The 14,305-nt window shown below is 38.4% G+C and overlaps 1 protein-coding gene across 1 annotated transcript in view; it reads left to right on the forward strand.

Moving 5' to 3' along the window:
• The window catches only part of HMGCLL1 (3-hydroxy-3-methylglutaryl-CoA lyase like 1), a 172,812-nt gene that overhangs the window by 156,362 nt on the left and 2,145 nt on the right, over positions 1 to 14,305 (forward strand). The window contains exon 8 of the mRNA XM_080665505.1: positions 12,540 to 12,665. Within this exon, the coding sequence (XP_080521631.1) occupies positions 12,540 to 12,665 (126 nt within the window). The remainder of the gene's footprint in view (positions 1 to 12,539; positions 12,666 to 14,305) is intronic.

Below are 14,305 nucleotides of genomic sequence, written 5' to 3' on the forward strand. Positions count from 1 at the left end.
TTGGCCTGTTCATCATATGTGTCTTTCTCAGTGTGTCCTCTGTGTCGAGTATTCATTCCCCACTTTTCCACATCCTTCAAGGCCCAATTCAGAGCCAAAGTATTCATCAAACTTTTCCCCCTACCTCTCCTTCCTTTCTCCACTATAAAATATAGAACCTATGTCACTAGTGCTTCTGAATAGCTTTGTTTATAAATATTATAATAGCTACCACATTCTACCTTACGTTATAGCTCATTGTATTTATGAATATCTTCTCTGCCAGGTCATTAACTTAATGATGTGTTAGGTACTACTCTTTGCTTCCAGGTGACAGTAGCCAACTGGAGCTACCTGAAGCAGAAAGGAGACTATTATGTGGATAGCATGATATCACATGGAAACCTCTTAGAGTAGTGGTTCTCAACCTTTCTAATGCCGCGACCCTTTAATACTGTTCCTCATGTTGTGGTGACCCCCAACCATAAAATTATTTTCATTGCTACTTCATAACTGTAATTTTGCTACTGTTATGAATCATAATGTAAATATCTGTATTTTCCGATGGTCTTAGGCGACCCTGCTAGTTAGTGGTTGAGATGGTCGCGACCCACAGGTTGAGAACCGCTGCTGTAGAGCCTAACACCATCGGAAAACACAGATATTTACATTACGATTCATTAACAGTAGCAAAATTACAGTTATGAAGTAGCAACGAAAATAATTTTATGGTTGGAGGGTCACCACAACATGAGGAACTGTATTAAAGGGTCACGTCATTAGAAAGGTTGAGAACCACTGTCTTAGAGGAAGTATACAGGTAAGTCAAGAGCAGAGATTTGGAAGCCTTTACACCTGATTCTGATTCTCAGCTTTCACCACTTACCAAATATGTGACATTCTGTATGATTATTAAACATTTTGTGGCTCAGTTTTCTCATTTATGAAATAAGGATAATAATAATAGTACTTACTTCCTGGGATTATTTTGTGGGTAAATGCATTTGGCACAGCTCTCATTAAATGTTATTTTAGAAACAAAGGTAGGGAGGAAATTAAAGTTGGACCTCAGGAAGCACTGAAAGCTGTCTGGAATTCAGGTGGCATTTCTCTGATTTGACTATGCTTCATTTTACCTTTTACAACAGACGAACTTTCTTTGCTCCCCATTGGGAAAAAAAAAAAAAATTGCTCGTCTAAAGCTGTATGCTATACATCTCACTTCTGAGAAAAATGGATTCTGTCTTTGTCTTTGCTCCAAATTCTGGGGGAGGACACTGTGATTGACCCCATGTAGGTCCTATCAGCTGCCACCAGGATTAATAAAAAGTCAGTGAGCAAACACAAAAAGCCCATCTTTATGATGAGGCACTTCTAAAAGAAGGTTTAGGGAGCAAACAAAATAGATAGTGATCCACTGACATGTTTTATTTATTTGGTTATCCTTATTATGTAGTTCTGTGTCTCTAATTGAATTTTATCTAGTTAATTTATTACCCTGTATAGACATACTTGCACCGAGTTCTTGATATTACATGTATTATTTTTCTATGCATATCATTTGTTTGATTATTTAAAAATATTTTAATAGTAACTTAAGTTCTGGGTACTAATGCCATATACTGAACATATATGAATGAGATAGAGTAAAGTTCCTAACCTCATGAAGCTAATATATATTGCTTGCTGCTTTAACATTTAAAAAAATACATATATGGTCTTCCTATTATCACAACTAATCCAAATATTTTTTACTAATAGATTAGAGAGAATGGATGGCTACTAAAGAAGTAGGGGCAATATCCACTCAAGAACGGACAAAAAGAGATGATCCTGAGCGGATTCATCTATAGAATTTGAATTAAATCTAAGAAATGAGAAAATAGAGCAAGGCCTGTCTACATTGGGGGGTGGGGGGTATTTTAGTGGTAGAAGAAGGGAATGATTGGGAAAGAAGAGTATACTTTTTAAAATAAGTTTCATTTGTCCTAATTACATGACTGTGTGTGTGTATAATAAATTTATATATAGAAGAGATTTATATATACAAATATATATAATAAAGCAGATTTTTAAAAATCTAGAAACACTAATGAATTCTGCCAAACATAGTATCCTGCTCTCTAATTGTCAATTTTCTTATAATCATTTTTTCATACCATTAAATATTCTTTGAAAATACATAATCATTTCATAATAGTTTATCCTTGTTAAACTATTTGTTAACCGTTTCTCTCTTATTGGACATGTCACTTATGAGCTTTCCCCACTGCTATAAATAATGCTACAAAGAGCATCCGCCCTGGAACATAAACCTGGATTAGCATTTCTGGCTATTTTCTCAGGTTAGCTTCCTAAAAATACTATGACTGGGACAACCATCATTTACTTTCCCAAGTGTCTTGATAATGTTGCTAAATTGTAACAGAAACTTTTCAGGAAGTTTAAGAAAGATAAGAAAACGAAGTATTTTCATTTGTCAATGCTCTCTTCCTAATTCACAATCAGATGAAATAATCTGTGTTTAGTAATGTGTCTGGCATGTGGCCAGTTAATATTGACTATTGAGCAGTAACCCACAGTTGTAAGACTGAGTTTGTGTTCTTCCTCTGTGTCATACCACTAACTGTATGAAGCACTGGCCTTCTCTGAGCCTCAGTTTCCTCATCAATAATCTAGGCATGTATTACTATTACTATTTACTTCACATTGATTTTGTGGAGTTTTATCATATGGGAAGCATATGGTGCAATACTTATAACAAAATAAACATTTAATAAATGTTCACTAACTAATAGTATTTATTATCTTCTCAATGTCACCACAATTGAAACTCTTCTTATTATCAATTTTTTTCTTCTACTTTCTCAACACCCCTTCTATGTACACACCCCCATCTCTATCTCAATTTGAAATATTCTAAATGGTGAGACTACCTCACTGGATGTGTTAAGATGAGGAGAAATGAAGCATGTAGGAAAACCTTTCTCAGGTGAGAGATGTTATAGAAGGCATTAGTAATCAATCACCATTAGCTTAGTCATCCCCTAATAGCAGTCTGTATGCCTATCATTATTTACATACCAATTTTGGTATGTACTTCAGTTTTTTTTTAAAACACTGTGCTTTATTCTTGCATGCTAACTGTTCATTATCTGTGGCTTATATAGCATGATATTATGTTCACAACATATTAATAGCAAATAGGATTCTTTCTCAGCCGGTACTCAATATATTGTAACTGTCTAGAGTGCTGGTTGAGAAGCATCTCAAGGCAAGATCTGAGCTTGTTAGAAAGAGTGTTGTGACCCATTAGCAACATCTGGCCTGGCCACTGGAAGAGAAGAGTACTTCATCTATATGTATCTTTAATATAGTTTTATTGACTTCAGAGAGGAAGGGAAAGGGAGAGAGAGAGAAACATCAATGATGAGAGAGAATCATTAATCAGCCGCCTCCTGCACACTCCCCATAACAGGAACTTGTGCCCAGACCAGAAATTGAACCATAACCTTCTGGTTAATAGGTCGATGCTCAACCCCTGAGCCACACCAGTTGGGTTCATCTATATTTTCAAAATATTTTACCTTCCATGAATATGTGCCTTTTCCCCCTGTGTAAGTTAAATCCAAAAATAAGTATTTTGCATTATCAGAAAATTTATTTGAATCCAACATTAAATATTTTTAAATAAAATTCTATCTTCAAAGGTAAACAAATTAGCTGTTGTTTCAAAAAATAGCATTACCAACATTGTATATGTTCCTTGAAATTTTAGTATTATGTATCCTCAATACCTAAAATTTAGATTTCATTAAATATTTTACAAGATGAATTTTCGGCTCCTCTTATTGCATTTCTCAGTTTTGTTTGGGAAATAGTAAGATCTGACAGCACCATGAAAAAGTCAAGACGGTACTTTTCTTTTAGTTCACATGTCAGCCTAGTCTGGGCATCTAAGCACCGTAGAGAATTAGTACTCCTCAGAGCTCACCCAAAGTTGTAGGATAGAGCAATATGTTCATGATCTAGCTACACCAATTTTTCATTTCCCAGCAAAAGCAGCCACTAGTATTTTATCTGTTTTCCTCAGCACTTAGGTCCAGGCATATATCTGGGGAGGTCAAGCAGGTGGAGCATTCTAAATGCACTCACCAAGTTTACCGTAGCCTGGGTCATTGGGTAAAGGCTTTAATCATGAGCTTTGAAAAACATGGGGGCCAAGGACAGCTCAATCCTTTGAGTTCTGAATTTATTTTGTTTTAGAGAGAATTCATTCCTTAAGCTCTAAAGGGAATTATTTCTCATTGAATAATAATAAGCTGCTTCTCAGCGACAGACAAAGTATATAGTAAGTTTCATTTCTAATGCTTCGTTTCATGAGGTACATGACTTTGTATGTATTCTAAGTCCCCGGCACATAGAACAGGATTAATAAACATGTTCAAGTTAAAAGAATAAAAAAATATATACTGAATAAATTGACTTAAAGTTTGTGTTATACACCATTTGTAAATGTTTTATTATTTCAAAGGAAAAATATTTATTTGCATTACATAAAGCTATTTATTTACGTGTTTGCCATTTTCTTGTGCTGGAACACTATGGAGTTGGACTGGGTGGATTTTGGAGCTACATTGCCACCATGTGGTTACTCATCTAAAGATGTACTTTCCTTCAAAGCAAAACACAAAGGTTTTGTTTCTGCATTATATGGTGCAAAACAACACCTGTGCTTGTGTGATCACACACACACACACACACACACACACACACACACACACACAGGAATCTAAAAGTTTAAAAGTAGTGCTTTACATTTGGAGAAGTGGGAAAAGGAGTGTCTAAGAATGACCTTTTAATGCAGATAATCTCTTGTATCAGTTAGGTGGCCCATCAATTATTTTCAAATATATTATACTAGGGGCCTGGTGCACGAAATTTGTGCACTGGAGGTGGGGGGTCCCTCAGCCCAACCTGCCCCCTCTCACATACTGGGAGCCCTCAGGGGATGTCCTACTGATGGCTTAGGCACGCTCCCCACAGGGAGTGTGCCTAAGCCGCAGTCTGGCCTCCTTCTGTGGGAGGCAACCGGGCTGATCAGGGGAAGGCACCAGCCCCATCACCCCGCTGCTGCAGCCACTGCCAGTCACCACAGCCACCAAGGTGTTTTCATCAACATGGATTCCAGTCCCTTCACCATGAAAAAATGACAACTTTCTTTAGGCATTTTCAAGATGTGTCTTTCATAGGATATGACATTTTTTTTTTTTTTTATCCTCACCTGAGGATATGTTTCCATTGACTTTTAGAGAATGTGGAAGAGAAGGGGAAAGACAGAGAGAAACATCAAAGTGAGAGGAACACTTTGATTGGTTGCCTCCTGCATGAGCATTGACCTGGGCCCCGGCCAGGGAGGAGCCTGCAACCTAGATACATGCCCTTGATCAGAATTGAACCCAGACCCTGCGGTCTGCAGGCCAAGGCATTATCCACTGAGCCAAACCGGCTAGGGCAGGATATGACATTTCTTAGCCCTCCAGCAGCGGATCTTCATTTTTTTCTCCAGAAGTGTGATGGAAAAACCCTAGATCACCTTTTTGGATTCTTATTACCCACGTTACTAAGAATATTGCCAGTGGCATACAGGAAGCTTAGCCAATGAGCAGTCAGAAAAGGTGTTTCCTCTGTAGTTCACACCAATCGCCGGCTGAGCCCTGCCCAGGCCTAAAGACTCTAGCCGAAGCTTTAGGCCTGGGCAGAGGACCCCCAGCTCCCTCTGATCGCCAGTTCCACCCCTGCCCAGGCCTAAAGCCTTGGGGCCTGGGCAGGGGCCCCCCAGCTCCCTCCGATAGCCGTCTCCACCCCTGCTCAGGCTTAAAGCCTCGGGCCTTGGGCAGGGGAACCCCAGCTCCCTCCAATCGCCAGCTCCAACCCTGCCCAGGCCGAAAACCTCTGGCCGAGGCTTTCGGCCTGGGCAGAGGACCCCCAGCTCCCTCCGATCACTGGCTCCGCCCCTGCCCCCTCGGCTCTGATCGCAGGCTTGGCCCTGCCCAGGAGCCCCCTGGCTCAGGCCCTTCCCAGGCTGCTCAGGGCCCTCGTGGGGCCTACCTCAGAGTGACCTGGGTGCCAGGATGTTCCCGGGACCCAGGCGCTGGGTGCCTATGTATGCAAATTAACCGCCATCTTTGTTGGGTTAATTTGCATACTCACTCTGATTGGCTATGGGTGTAGCGGAAGTACGGTCAATTTACATGTTTGTCTATTAGGTAAGAGAGTACATACAATGACATTTACTTTAATACCACAATTTCACTGATAAATTTTAATAATAAAGCTCACAAATAAGGTCCCTTGTTTGCCATACAGAATTTATGAAAAGAATAATGGTTTTATTCTCATCCTGGTAAGAACTTGTGTACATAGCATTACATGTCATTTCTAATGGGATAAAGAAGTAGATGCAGAAAAACATGCATAATAAAAATAAAATTTTCTTAGTATATGGGTAACATTACCCATTGAGGAGATCTTTATTTCTGAGGAATAGAGTTTCACATTTAATAGAGGACAGAATGTAGGAGATATTCCATAAAAAATATTTTTAAAATACTGTGTGTGTGTGTGTGTGTGTGTGTGTTTGAGGGGATTTAAAAGGAACTAATATCTTAATATTCTTCTTCACAGATAATGTAGACTTTAATAAGCTCTCTTTAAATTTGGTTCTTTAAACATTAAATCCACATATTGCTTTAGAGTTGATTTCATTAAATTTGTGAAGAGCTGACTGAAAGAGAATCTATGTCTAGATCTAGCCTGACACCAGGAAAGAGAAAAGACCATTTTCCAGGAAGCTTTTCACCCAGATCACATCTGCCTTTACCAGACATGCAGAGCAGCCCTACAGTCCTAGACCCTGGGAAGATAATTAGATGCAAAATAATGATGCTGAGAAATTCAGTCTTGGATTCATTTGTGCTCATTCTCATTTATCTGCTATCATTCTACAACAGGCTAAAATTTGCAGAAATCTTACTTTTTCTACTTATGTGTTATGGTAATTAATAGTCACTGCACATGCATTGGAAAACAAGGACACACAGAATTAAAAGAAATAACCTATAATCATACCACCCACTGATCACCACTGTTGGCATTTGGCATACCATCCAAATCCTATTTTGGGGGGGGGGTAAAATGTGGTCATGATTCTATGTACTGTTACAACATTCTCTAAACTGTTTCTTTTCCTTAACTATTCACTTACATGGCATTTATCATTCCATTTTATAGCTACATCATAATTGAAATTATTTCCCATTATACTAGTAGATATATGAATTGCTTTCAAATTTTTATTCTTATAAATTTTACTGCGATGAATCTCTATATAGATGTGCATGAGTGGTGTGTGCATGAGTGGTGTGTTTCAGATACAACACATATACATTAAATATATATAATATATGTTAATCTAATTACAGGGGTGGGCAAAGTAGGTTTACAGTTATTCATATAGAATACAATAATTAATAATAATACAGGAATAAACTCTGTGTTTTGCATACTCACAGCTATAAACCTATTTTTCTCCCACCATGTATTTACTTAGGATTTTTGGACTATTCCTTGGGAAGCACTTTTTTTTATTATTTATAAGAATTACTAGGATGACGGATATGGGCAACTAAGACTAATTGCCCCTCAGAAAAAAAAAATAATTACAGTTTACTTCCCTACCAGTTTAAATTTTATTTACCTGAATTTTCAGCAATACTGCTTTTTTTTTGTCATTGATATTTATCAAAGTCTAATGCACACACAGAAAATTGACCAATTTATAAACACAAACTTCTGAGAATTTTCACAAACTGACATTGGTGTTACCAGACCAGTTCAAGAAATGGAATGTTGTCAGCACCCTGGGAAGCTCTAATTGTGCCCATTTTCATTTACCTTTCAAAGGTGAACTATTATCCTAACTTCTAACAGCATTAGTTGTTATCTATTTGAAAACTTATCTAAATGGAATCATAATGGATGCCCTCTTTTGCTCCTGACTTATTTCATACAACTTTTTGTTTGTGAAATCTCATATCGTTGAAGTCTTCTTTTTCTATATTCTGTTGCTTTATGCTATTTCATTGCTAATAATCTTTTTGAGCTGAAAGTGTAAAATACCACAGTGCTTTAGTTTGCTCTCAGTCTTTGACTTAATGTGAGATTGTTTTTCTATCTTTATTTATGTTTGCTCATTTTTGACATTGGTTAATTATTGTTCCTCTCTCATGACTCTGGTTATTTTATTATGAATAATCCTTTCATGTTAGACACCCAACAGGGTCATTAGTTACACTCAGTAGGGCTTTAGTTACAAGGTGGGAGTGACTTGTTTTTTCCCTCTCTCTCAAAAGGCCAATTAAGGCTGTGTGGCCCTGTGGCTGCAGGGCTTTCATCCTCAGTAGTGGGGAAAAGGAACATGATATGTGGATTCCAGCCCTCAGGGTGGGCTGACACCACCTTTCGCCTACCATGCCAGTACTGCTGGCTTTTACTACCTCATACTTTTTGGGGTCTTCTTTCAGAAACTGATGTCCTTGAAAAGTTTACCAGTCATGCTTAATTAACTGTTGCCCCCAGGGTACAGAGCTTCTCTAAAATTAAAGCTGACTCAGACCGAGGACTGATAAAGGAAAGATGGATGGGAACCTCTGCCTGAGGGGTTCTCACACCTAGTTACACAAAAGAATCTCCTGGTACCAATACCTGATCTCATTCTCAGGAAGTAATTGTGATATCATTGGTTTGGGGAGAAGTTTGGGTGTTAGTTTTGAAAGGTCCCAAGGTAGCCAGGATTCAGAACCAGTAAAACTTCTGTCTTGGTGAGGGGTAGATTAAATTCTACTGAATTGATAGACTTCTGTAAATCAAGAATCCCTCTGCCTACTGGATGTAATGGCAGACTCCCAGAGATGAGCCAGTATCCTAACATTTGTCTTTCCCAACCACTGGACAGTACCACAGATTTCACTCCCAGCACATAGTTCTTATACTTATTTTGATTCCCAGCAACTTAGATAAATTGTTCCAAATCAGGGGTGGGGAACATCTGGCCTGTGGGCCTAGTCTGATCCTGCCAAGGCATTAGGGGTGAGTTAATTAAATGTTTGACCAAATATAGCAGGCTAATTTTTAAGTTGATAATTTTGTATGGTCTGCGAACGATGTCATAAATATCCAAATGCCTCTTGGCAGAAAAAAAGGTTCCCCACCCCTGTTCTAAATGGACAATTACTTTAGCTGGTCACTTGTTAATACCTGAATAAGACTGACATTGTAGGATCACTATTTGAGAGAGATTGTGGTAATGGAGGGAGAGCTTTTGAGACCTTCCCAAGTTGAGAAGTATCAGTATAATCAGGAGAAATTAAGGTGGAGAAGCAAACAGATTATATTTGCAAACTTCTTTTGGGCCCCAAAGACATCCAGGGCTTTGGACTATGGTTCTGTCCTGATGAGCCTAAGTAAACATATCTTAAGTCTTACAAGAAAGAATCTAGAAGAGTGGTTTAAAAAGCATGGTCTCCTTGCCTTATCAAAGGAATACAGGAGCTAACAGAAAGAGCTTCCAATAACCAAATCTCAAACAACTTGAACAACACAATGTATAACACTGGATTATAACCCAAAGTGAAAAATACCTATGAGTCCCTACTGATATAAACAAATGTTTAAAAACAAATATGCAAGAATAGACAAATCTCCCTTATAGGAGAATTCCAAATAGTTTATGTAGATATTGTCCACTCCTTAAGTATGAGCTGCACATAGTGAGTTTTTTTTTCCAAAGAGTACAGTATAGGAAGTGGGGCTTCACAGTGCAAAACCTGGCAAATACTACCTCAGCCAGGTGATAAAGCCTAATACCACCAGTCAAAGGATTTTGACAGTTTGACCTATTTGGGTTTCTGAACTCAATTCCAGTGTGAGGGAGGTGGAGGAGGTTTCTGCCCCCAAACTGACAATTCTAGACCATTCAACTTAATTCTGATCCTGGTAGAATCAGATTCCACAGTTAAATGTTCAGTCCTACAAGCCTGCATTCCCCACCTTCAGATACCAATTACGAGGCCAAGTTATCATCTATGACTCTAACCAATGGGATACAGATTAGCATTTCCCACAACTCCCTCCTTGAACTTCAGATGCCATTCACAGGTCCAGACTGTTCCCTGTACTTTTGACAGACTGTCCATAAATCAGGTTCCCCCATCCTGTTCCTTGGGTTCAACTAATTTGCTAGATGACTTACAGAATTCAGAGAAATATTTTACATACTAGATCACCAGTTTATTATCTAAGGATATAACTCAGACATAGACAGATGGAAGAGACACATAGGATAAGGTACAGGGAAGGTCACAGAGGTTCCATGCCCTCTGCAAGCACATTACTCTCCCAGCACCTGTACAGGTACACCAACCCAGATGCTCTCCAAACTCCCTGACCTTAGGAAATTAAGTCAACCTCCAGCCTTTCTTCTGCCTCAAGGTCAGGGGTGGGACTGAAAATTCTAACCCTCCAATCACATAATGGCACCACAGACAACACCCAGCCCCCATCCCTAGGTGAGATCCCAGTGTCACCTCATTAACAACAGAAGCCTCCTTTATAACTCTCATCACTCAGGAAATTCCAAGGGTTTAGGCACTCTAGCCAGGAACCATGAAAGACCAAATATGAGAAATACCGATATTCTTTGACCATCTGAATGACCAAATATGTGTATTTTTATCAATCATAATATCACAGTACCCTGGATGTGGGGAATTAAGAACCACCTCTGTCATCTTCCTCACCTTACCCCAGAACTCCATTGTAAACACGAGGAAAAATAAATCAGACAAACCCATACTGAAGAACACTGTACAAAACACATGACAAGTACCACTCAAAATCATCAAAGTCAACAAAGAGGAAGCAAGTCTGGGAAACAACCCAGGCCAGAGGAGCCTTAAGGAGACAAGAGCACTAAATGCAGTGTGGTGACCTGAAGGAGTTCCTGAAACAGAAGGACATTAGGTTAAAAATTAAGAAAGTCTGAACAACGTATGGACTTTAGTTAATAATAACTTTTGATACTTGCTCATGAGCCATGACAATGAGACTGTAATCCTGAAAAGGTTAACAATAAGGGAAACTGGGTGCAGAATATATGGGAATGTTCTGTACTAAATTTTTTTTCTGAAAATCGAAAATGATTCTAAAATAAAAAAGCTATTAATAAAGAAAAGAAAAAGGAAACAGTGATCCCCAGAGCAGCAGTGAGAGCAGCATCTGGGATCTTGTTAAAAATTCAAATTCTCAAGTTTCAGCCAAGACCTCCTGAATCAGAAACTCTGGGGATCTAGCATTCTGGGCATGGGGATTCTGACCGTGATTGAGAACTGCTGATCTAGCAGGTTGGCTGAGAGCTCTTGCTTTCAGGTGCTTCTCATTTTATATGAGGTCATGTTACTTTTCCTTTAATGCCCAGGAGTGAATCAGATATGGCCTCCTGGTAGCTTTCGATTACCCAGTTATCATCTTTCACGGAGGCATGATACGTCTGCCTCTTTTCTCCTGTTATTCAAATCTCATCTCCAGGGCCCTTTTCAGAGTCTGTTGTGCTCATGTCTTCCAGCACACACAGAGCCCCTCCACCTCCGATGTCCCCAGACACATAACATGTACCAACTCAAATGTTTTCAGAGGCCACAAATCACAGCAGAATGTGAATTCTGTGGAGACAGAGTGACCTTGGGCAAAATGTGTGATCTCTCTGTACTTGAGTTTCTTCATCTGTGATTTGGGGGCATAGAAGAGCACCTACCTCATGGATTTTTGTGAGGATTGTGAGTTAATACTCATAAGGTGTTAAACATAATAACCAGCACTTTGTGAGGACCTAGTAAATGTGAGCTGATGCTATTATTAGTAGTGGATGCTTTGCCTCTTAAATGTTTCTTTGCTACTCCCAAAGCAGCAGGTTGTTGTGTATAAAATAATGGCTCAGAAAAGACTGGGTGAATTGAACCCACAAAAATCGTATTTCAAATGCAGTGATGCTGCCACTACTATCACCAGAAAGTTTTAAGGCACCTTGATTTTGAGTTGGTATGTTAGAAATATTTCATGTTGTTTATATAATGATTTTAGGATAAAACTTAAGATTTGAGGTTGAATAATACATACAATCTAGGTGTGAATTCATCTTACTTTAGGCTTCACCCCCTACAAAAGAAAAATGTGTTACTAGCAATGAAAACACCATCCTAATGTTGATCTACGATTAGTCTAGTTCTCCAAATCCTTAGTAGACTTTGTTAGCCTTAAAAAATGAGATTCGTTAGAAAAGAAAGCAGCACCCCAAGGACTGTTCTAGCAGCAGGTGGGTAAGTGAATGTTTTGACAAGGGGTTCAGATTTTGCTTATTTGCTCTTTGGAACAAGTTAAATAGAAATGCAACAATTTAGACGCCAGAAATATACAAGCCCTGGGTGTTTCGGTTTGTTTTTCAGATGGGGATCAATGTGGTGGACTCTGCAGTCTCAGGATTAGGTGGATGCCCTTATGCAAAAGGTGCTTCTGGAAATGTAGCCACGGAGGATTTGATATATATGCTTAATGGCCTGGGGCTCAATACAGTAAGTTAGTTTTACATATTTTAATATTCATGTATTCCTTGCAGATCCAGCTTGGAATGCATCTCAGATTGGGAAGCAATTTTGAGGTCAAAGTTTTACTATACTTTTGCTATTTGCTAAAATGCACAGTGGGAAAATATAATAAAAATTCTTTGGGGAGCCTTATAAAGTAACTTATTGCTCTAGTTCAATCACCAATAATGCTACCATTTCACATTTTTATAGTGCTTCATGACCTCCAAGTACTTTTTTTAAATGTTTTATCTGATTTGATTTTACATGCTTTGTGAATTAGAGCCTGTGTCTTTCCTGTTATGATTATTGTTTTCACAGTTTGGGGATTTTTTTTTATAGATGTTTTCCTTGGAGAAAGGGAGATCTTGATTTTCTCCCAGTGACAACTAGGGCTTCTGGCAAAGAGCCCAGGGCACATTTAAAATGATCAGGGGAGGAGTAGAGCATGTGAGACACTGGACAACAAGAATAGTCTCTTTACAATGGTACCTGAAACGCACATGCTCCACCCAAATAAGCACCTTGTTTGGCCACATGCTTGTTAGCATGACTTATTCCATCTATAAGGCAGATTTTTTTAGAGAAAAAATATGAAAGGCAAGAAAAACAGTTCACAGATGATTAGAAGTTCATATTTTCCGAGATATAAAAGCATCAGCTGGATTGCAAAATGGAATGTTCTCTGTCCTTCTCCCTCTCCCCTCTCTCCTCTTCTCTTTCCTCTACTAATATTGATGCTTCTGCAACACCAAAATTGCCTGCAGTATTCATTTCTACACCATTCTATTTCTCACCACTCATGGTTTCACAACCACTTGGAATGGCCTTACTCCCCATACTTTATTTCACCTGAGAGTGAAGCACCACCATCTTCAAAAATTCTTCTTCTGGCATCTTTTTGCCTATTCACAGGCCCATACTGTTGGGTTCTTCTCCATAGTGCTTCCATGATACCCTCCATGCCTCTACCTCTGAACCCACCTTCAGTGAGGTTGTAGAATGAATTATCTTATTTCTGTGTCTAGCTCCCCGTGCAGCCAAAGAGCAATTATTATAGCTTATTCATACTCTATACCCATTACATAGAGATGCTCAACAATATTCATTTATATCATGTGGCACTAAACACCAAAAGCTATTTCTTGTAAACACCAAAAGCTATTGGCTATTTTTCTATGATTAGGAAATAATATTTCACTTACAAAGTAGCTTCATCATTTCTATCATAAATGTATAGTCATGACAGAAGCAGAAGAAAAATAGATCTTTTCTCAGAGATCCGATGACTGCATTGAACTTAGCTGATGCAGAATATGTGTCAGGTCATGTTTTATAACTTTCTCCCTCTCCCTTCCTCTCTGTCTCAAATCAATTAAAAGAGAGAAGTAATTGGGTAATTATTTTTTCTTGAGTAGCTTTTAATTGGGTATATTAGAATAATGATCTCTTTATGATCATTGTTATAAAAAGCCCCTGATTTTTTATACTTATTTTAAGAAAATTACAGACTCACATAAATATTTTTAAAAAAAAAAAAAAACTACTCCTTAATAACAAGGAAGTCTGAATCTGTTCAGTTTTAAGTCCACGTTGTTTCTAGTTCATATTGAAGGAGAACATAGGAG

Source organism: Plecotus auritus, assembly GCF_963455305.1.
Source record: "Plecotus auritus genome assembly, chromosome: 4".
NCBI classification, from domain to species: domain Eukaryota; kingdom Metazoa; phylum Chordata; class Mammalia; order Chiroptera; family Vespertilionidae; genus Plecotus; species Plecotus auritus.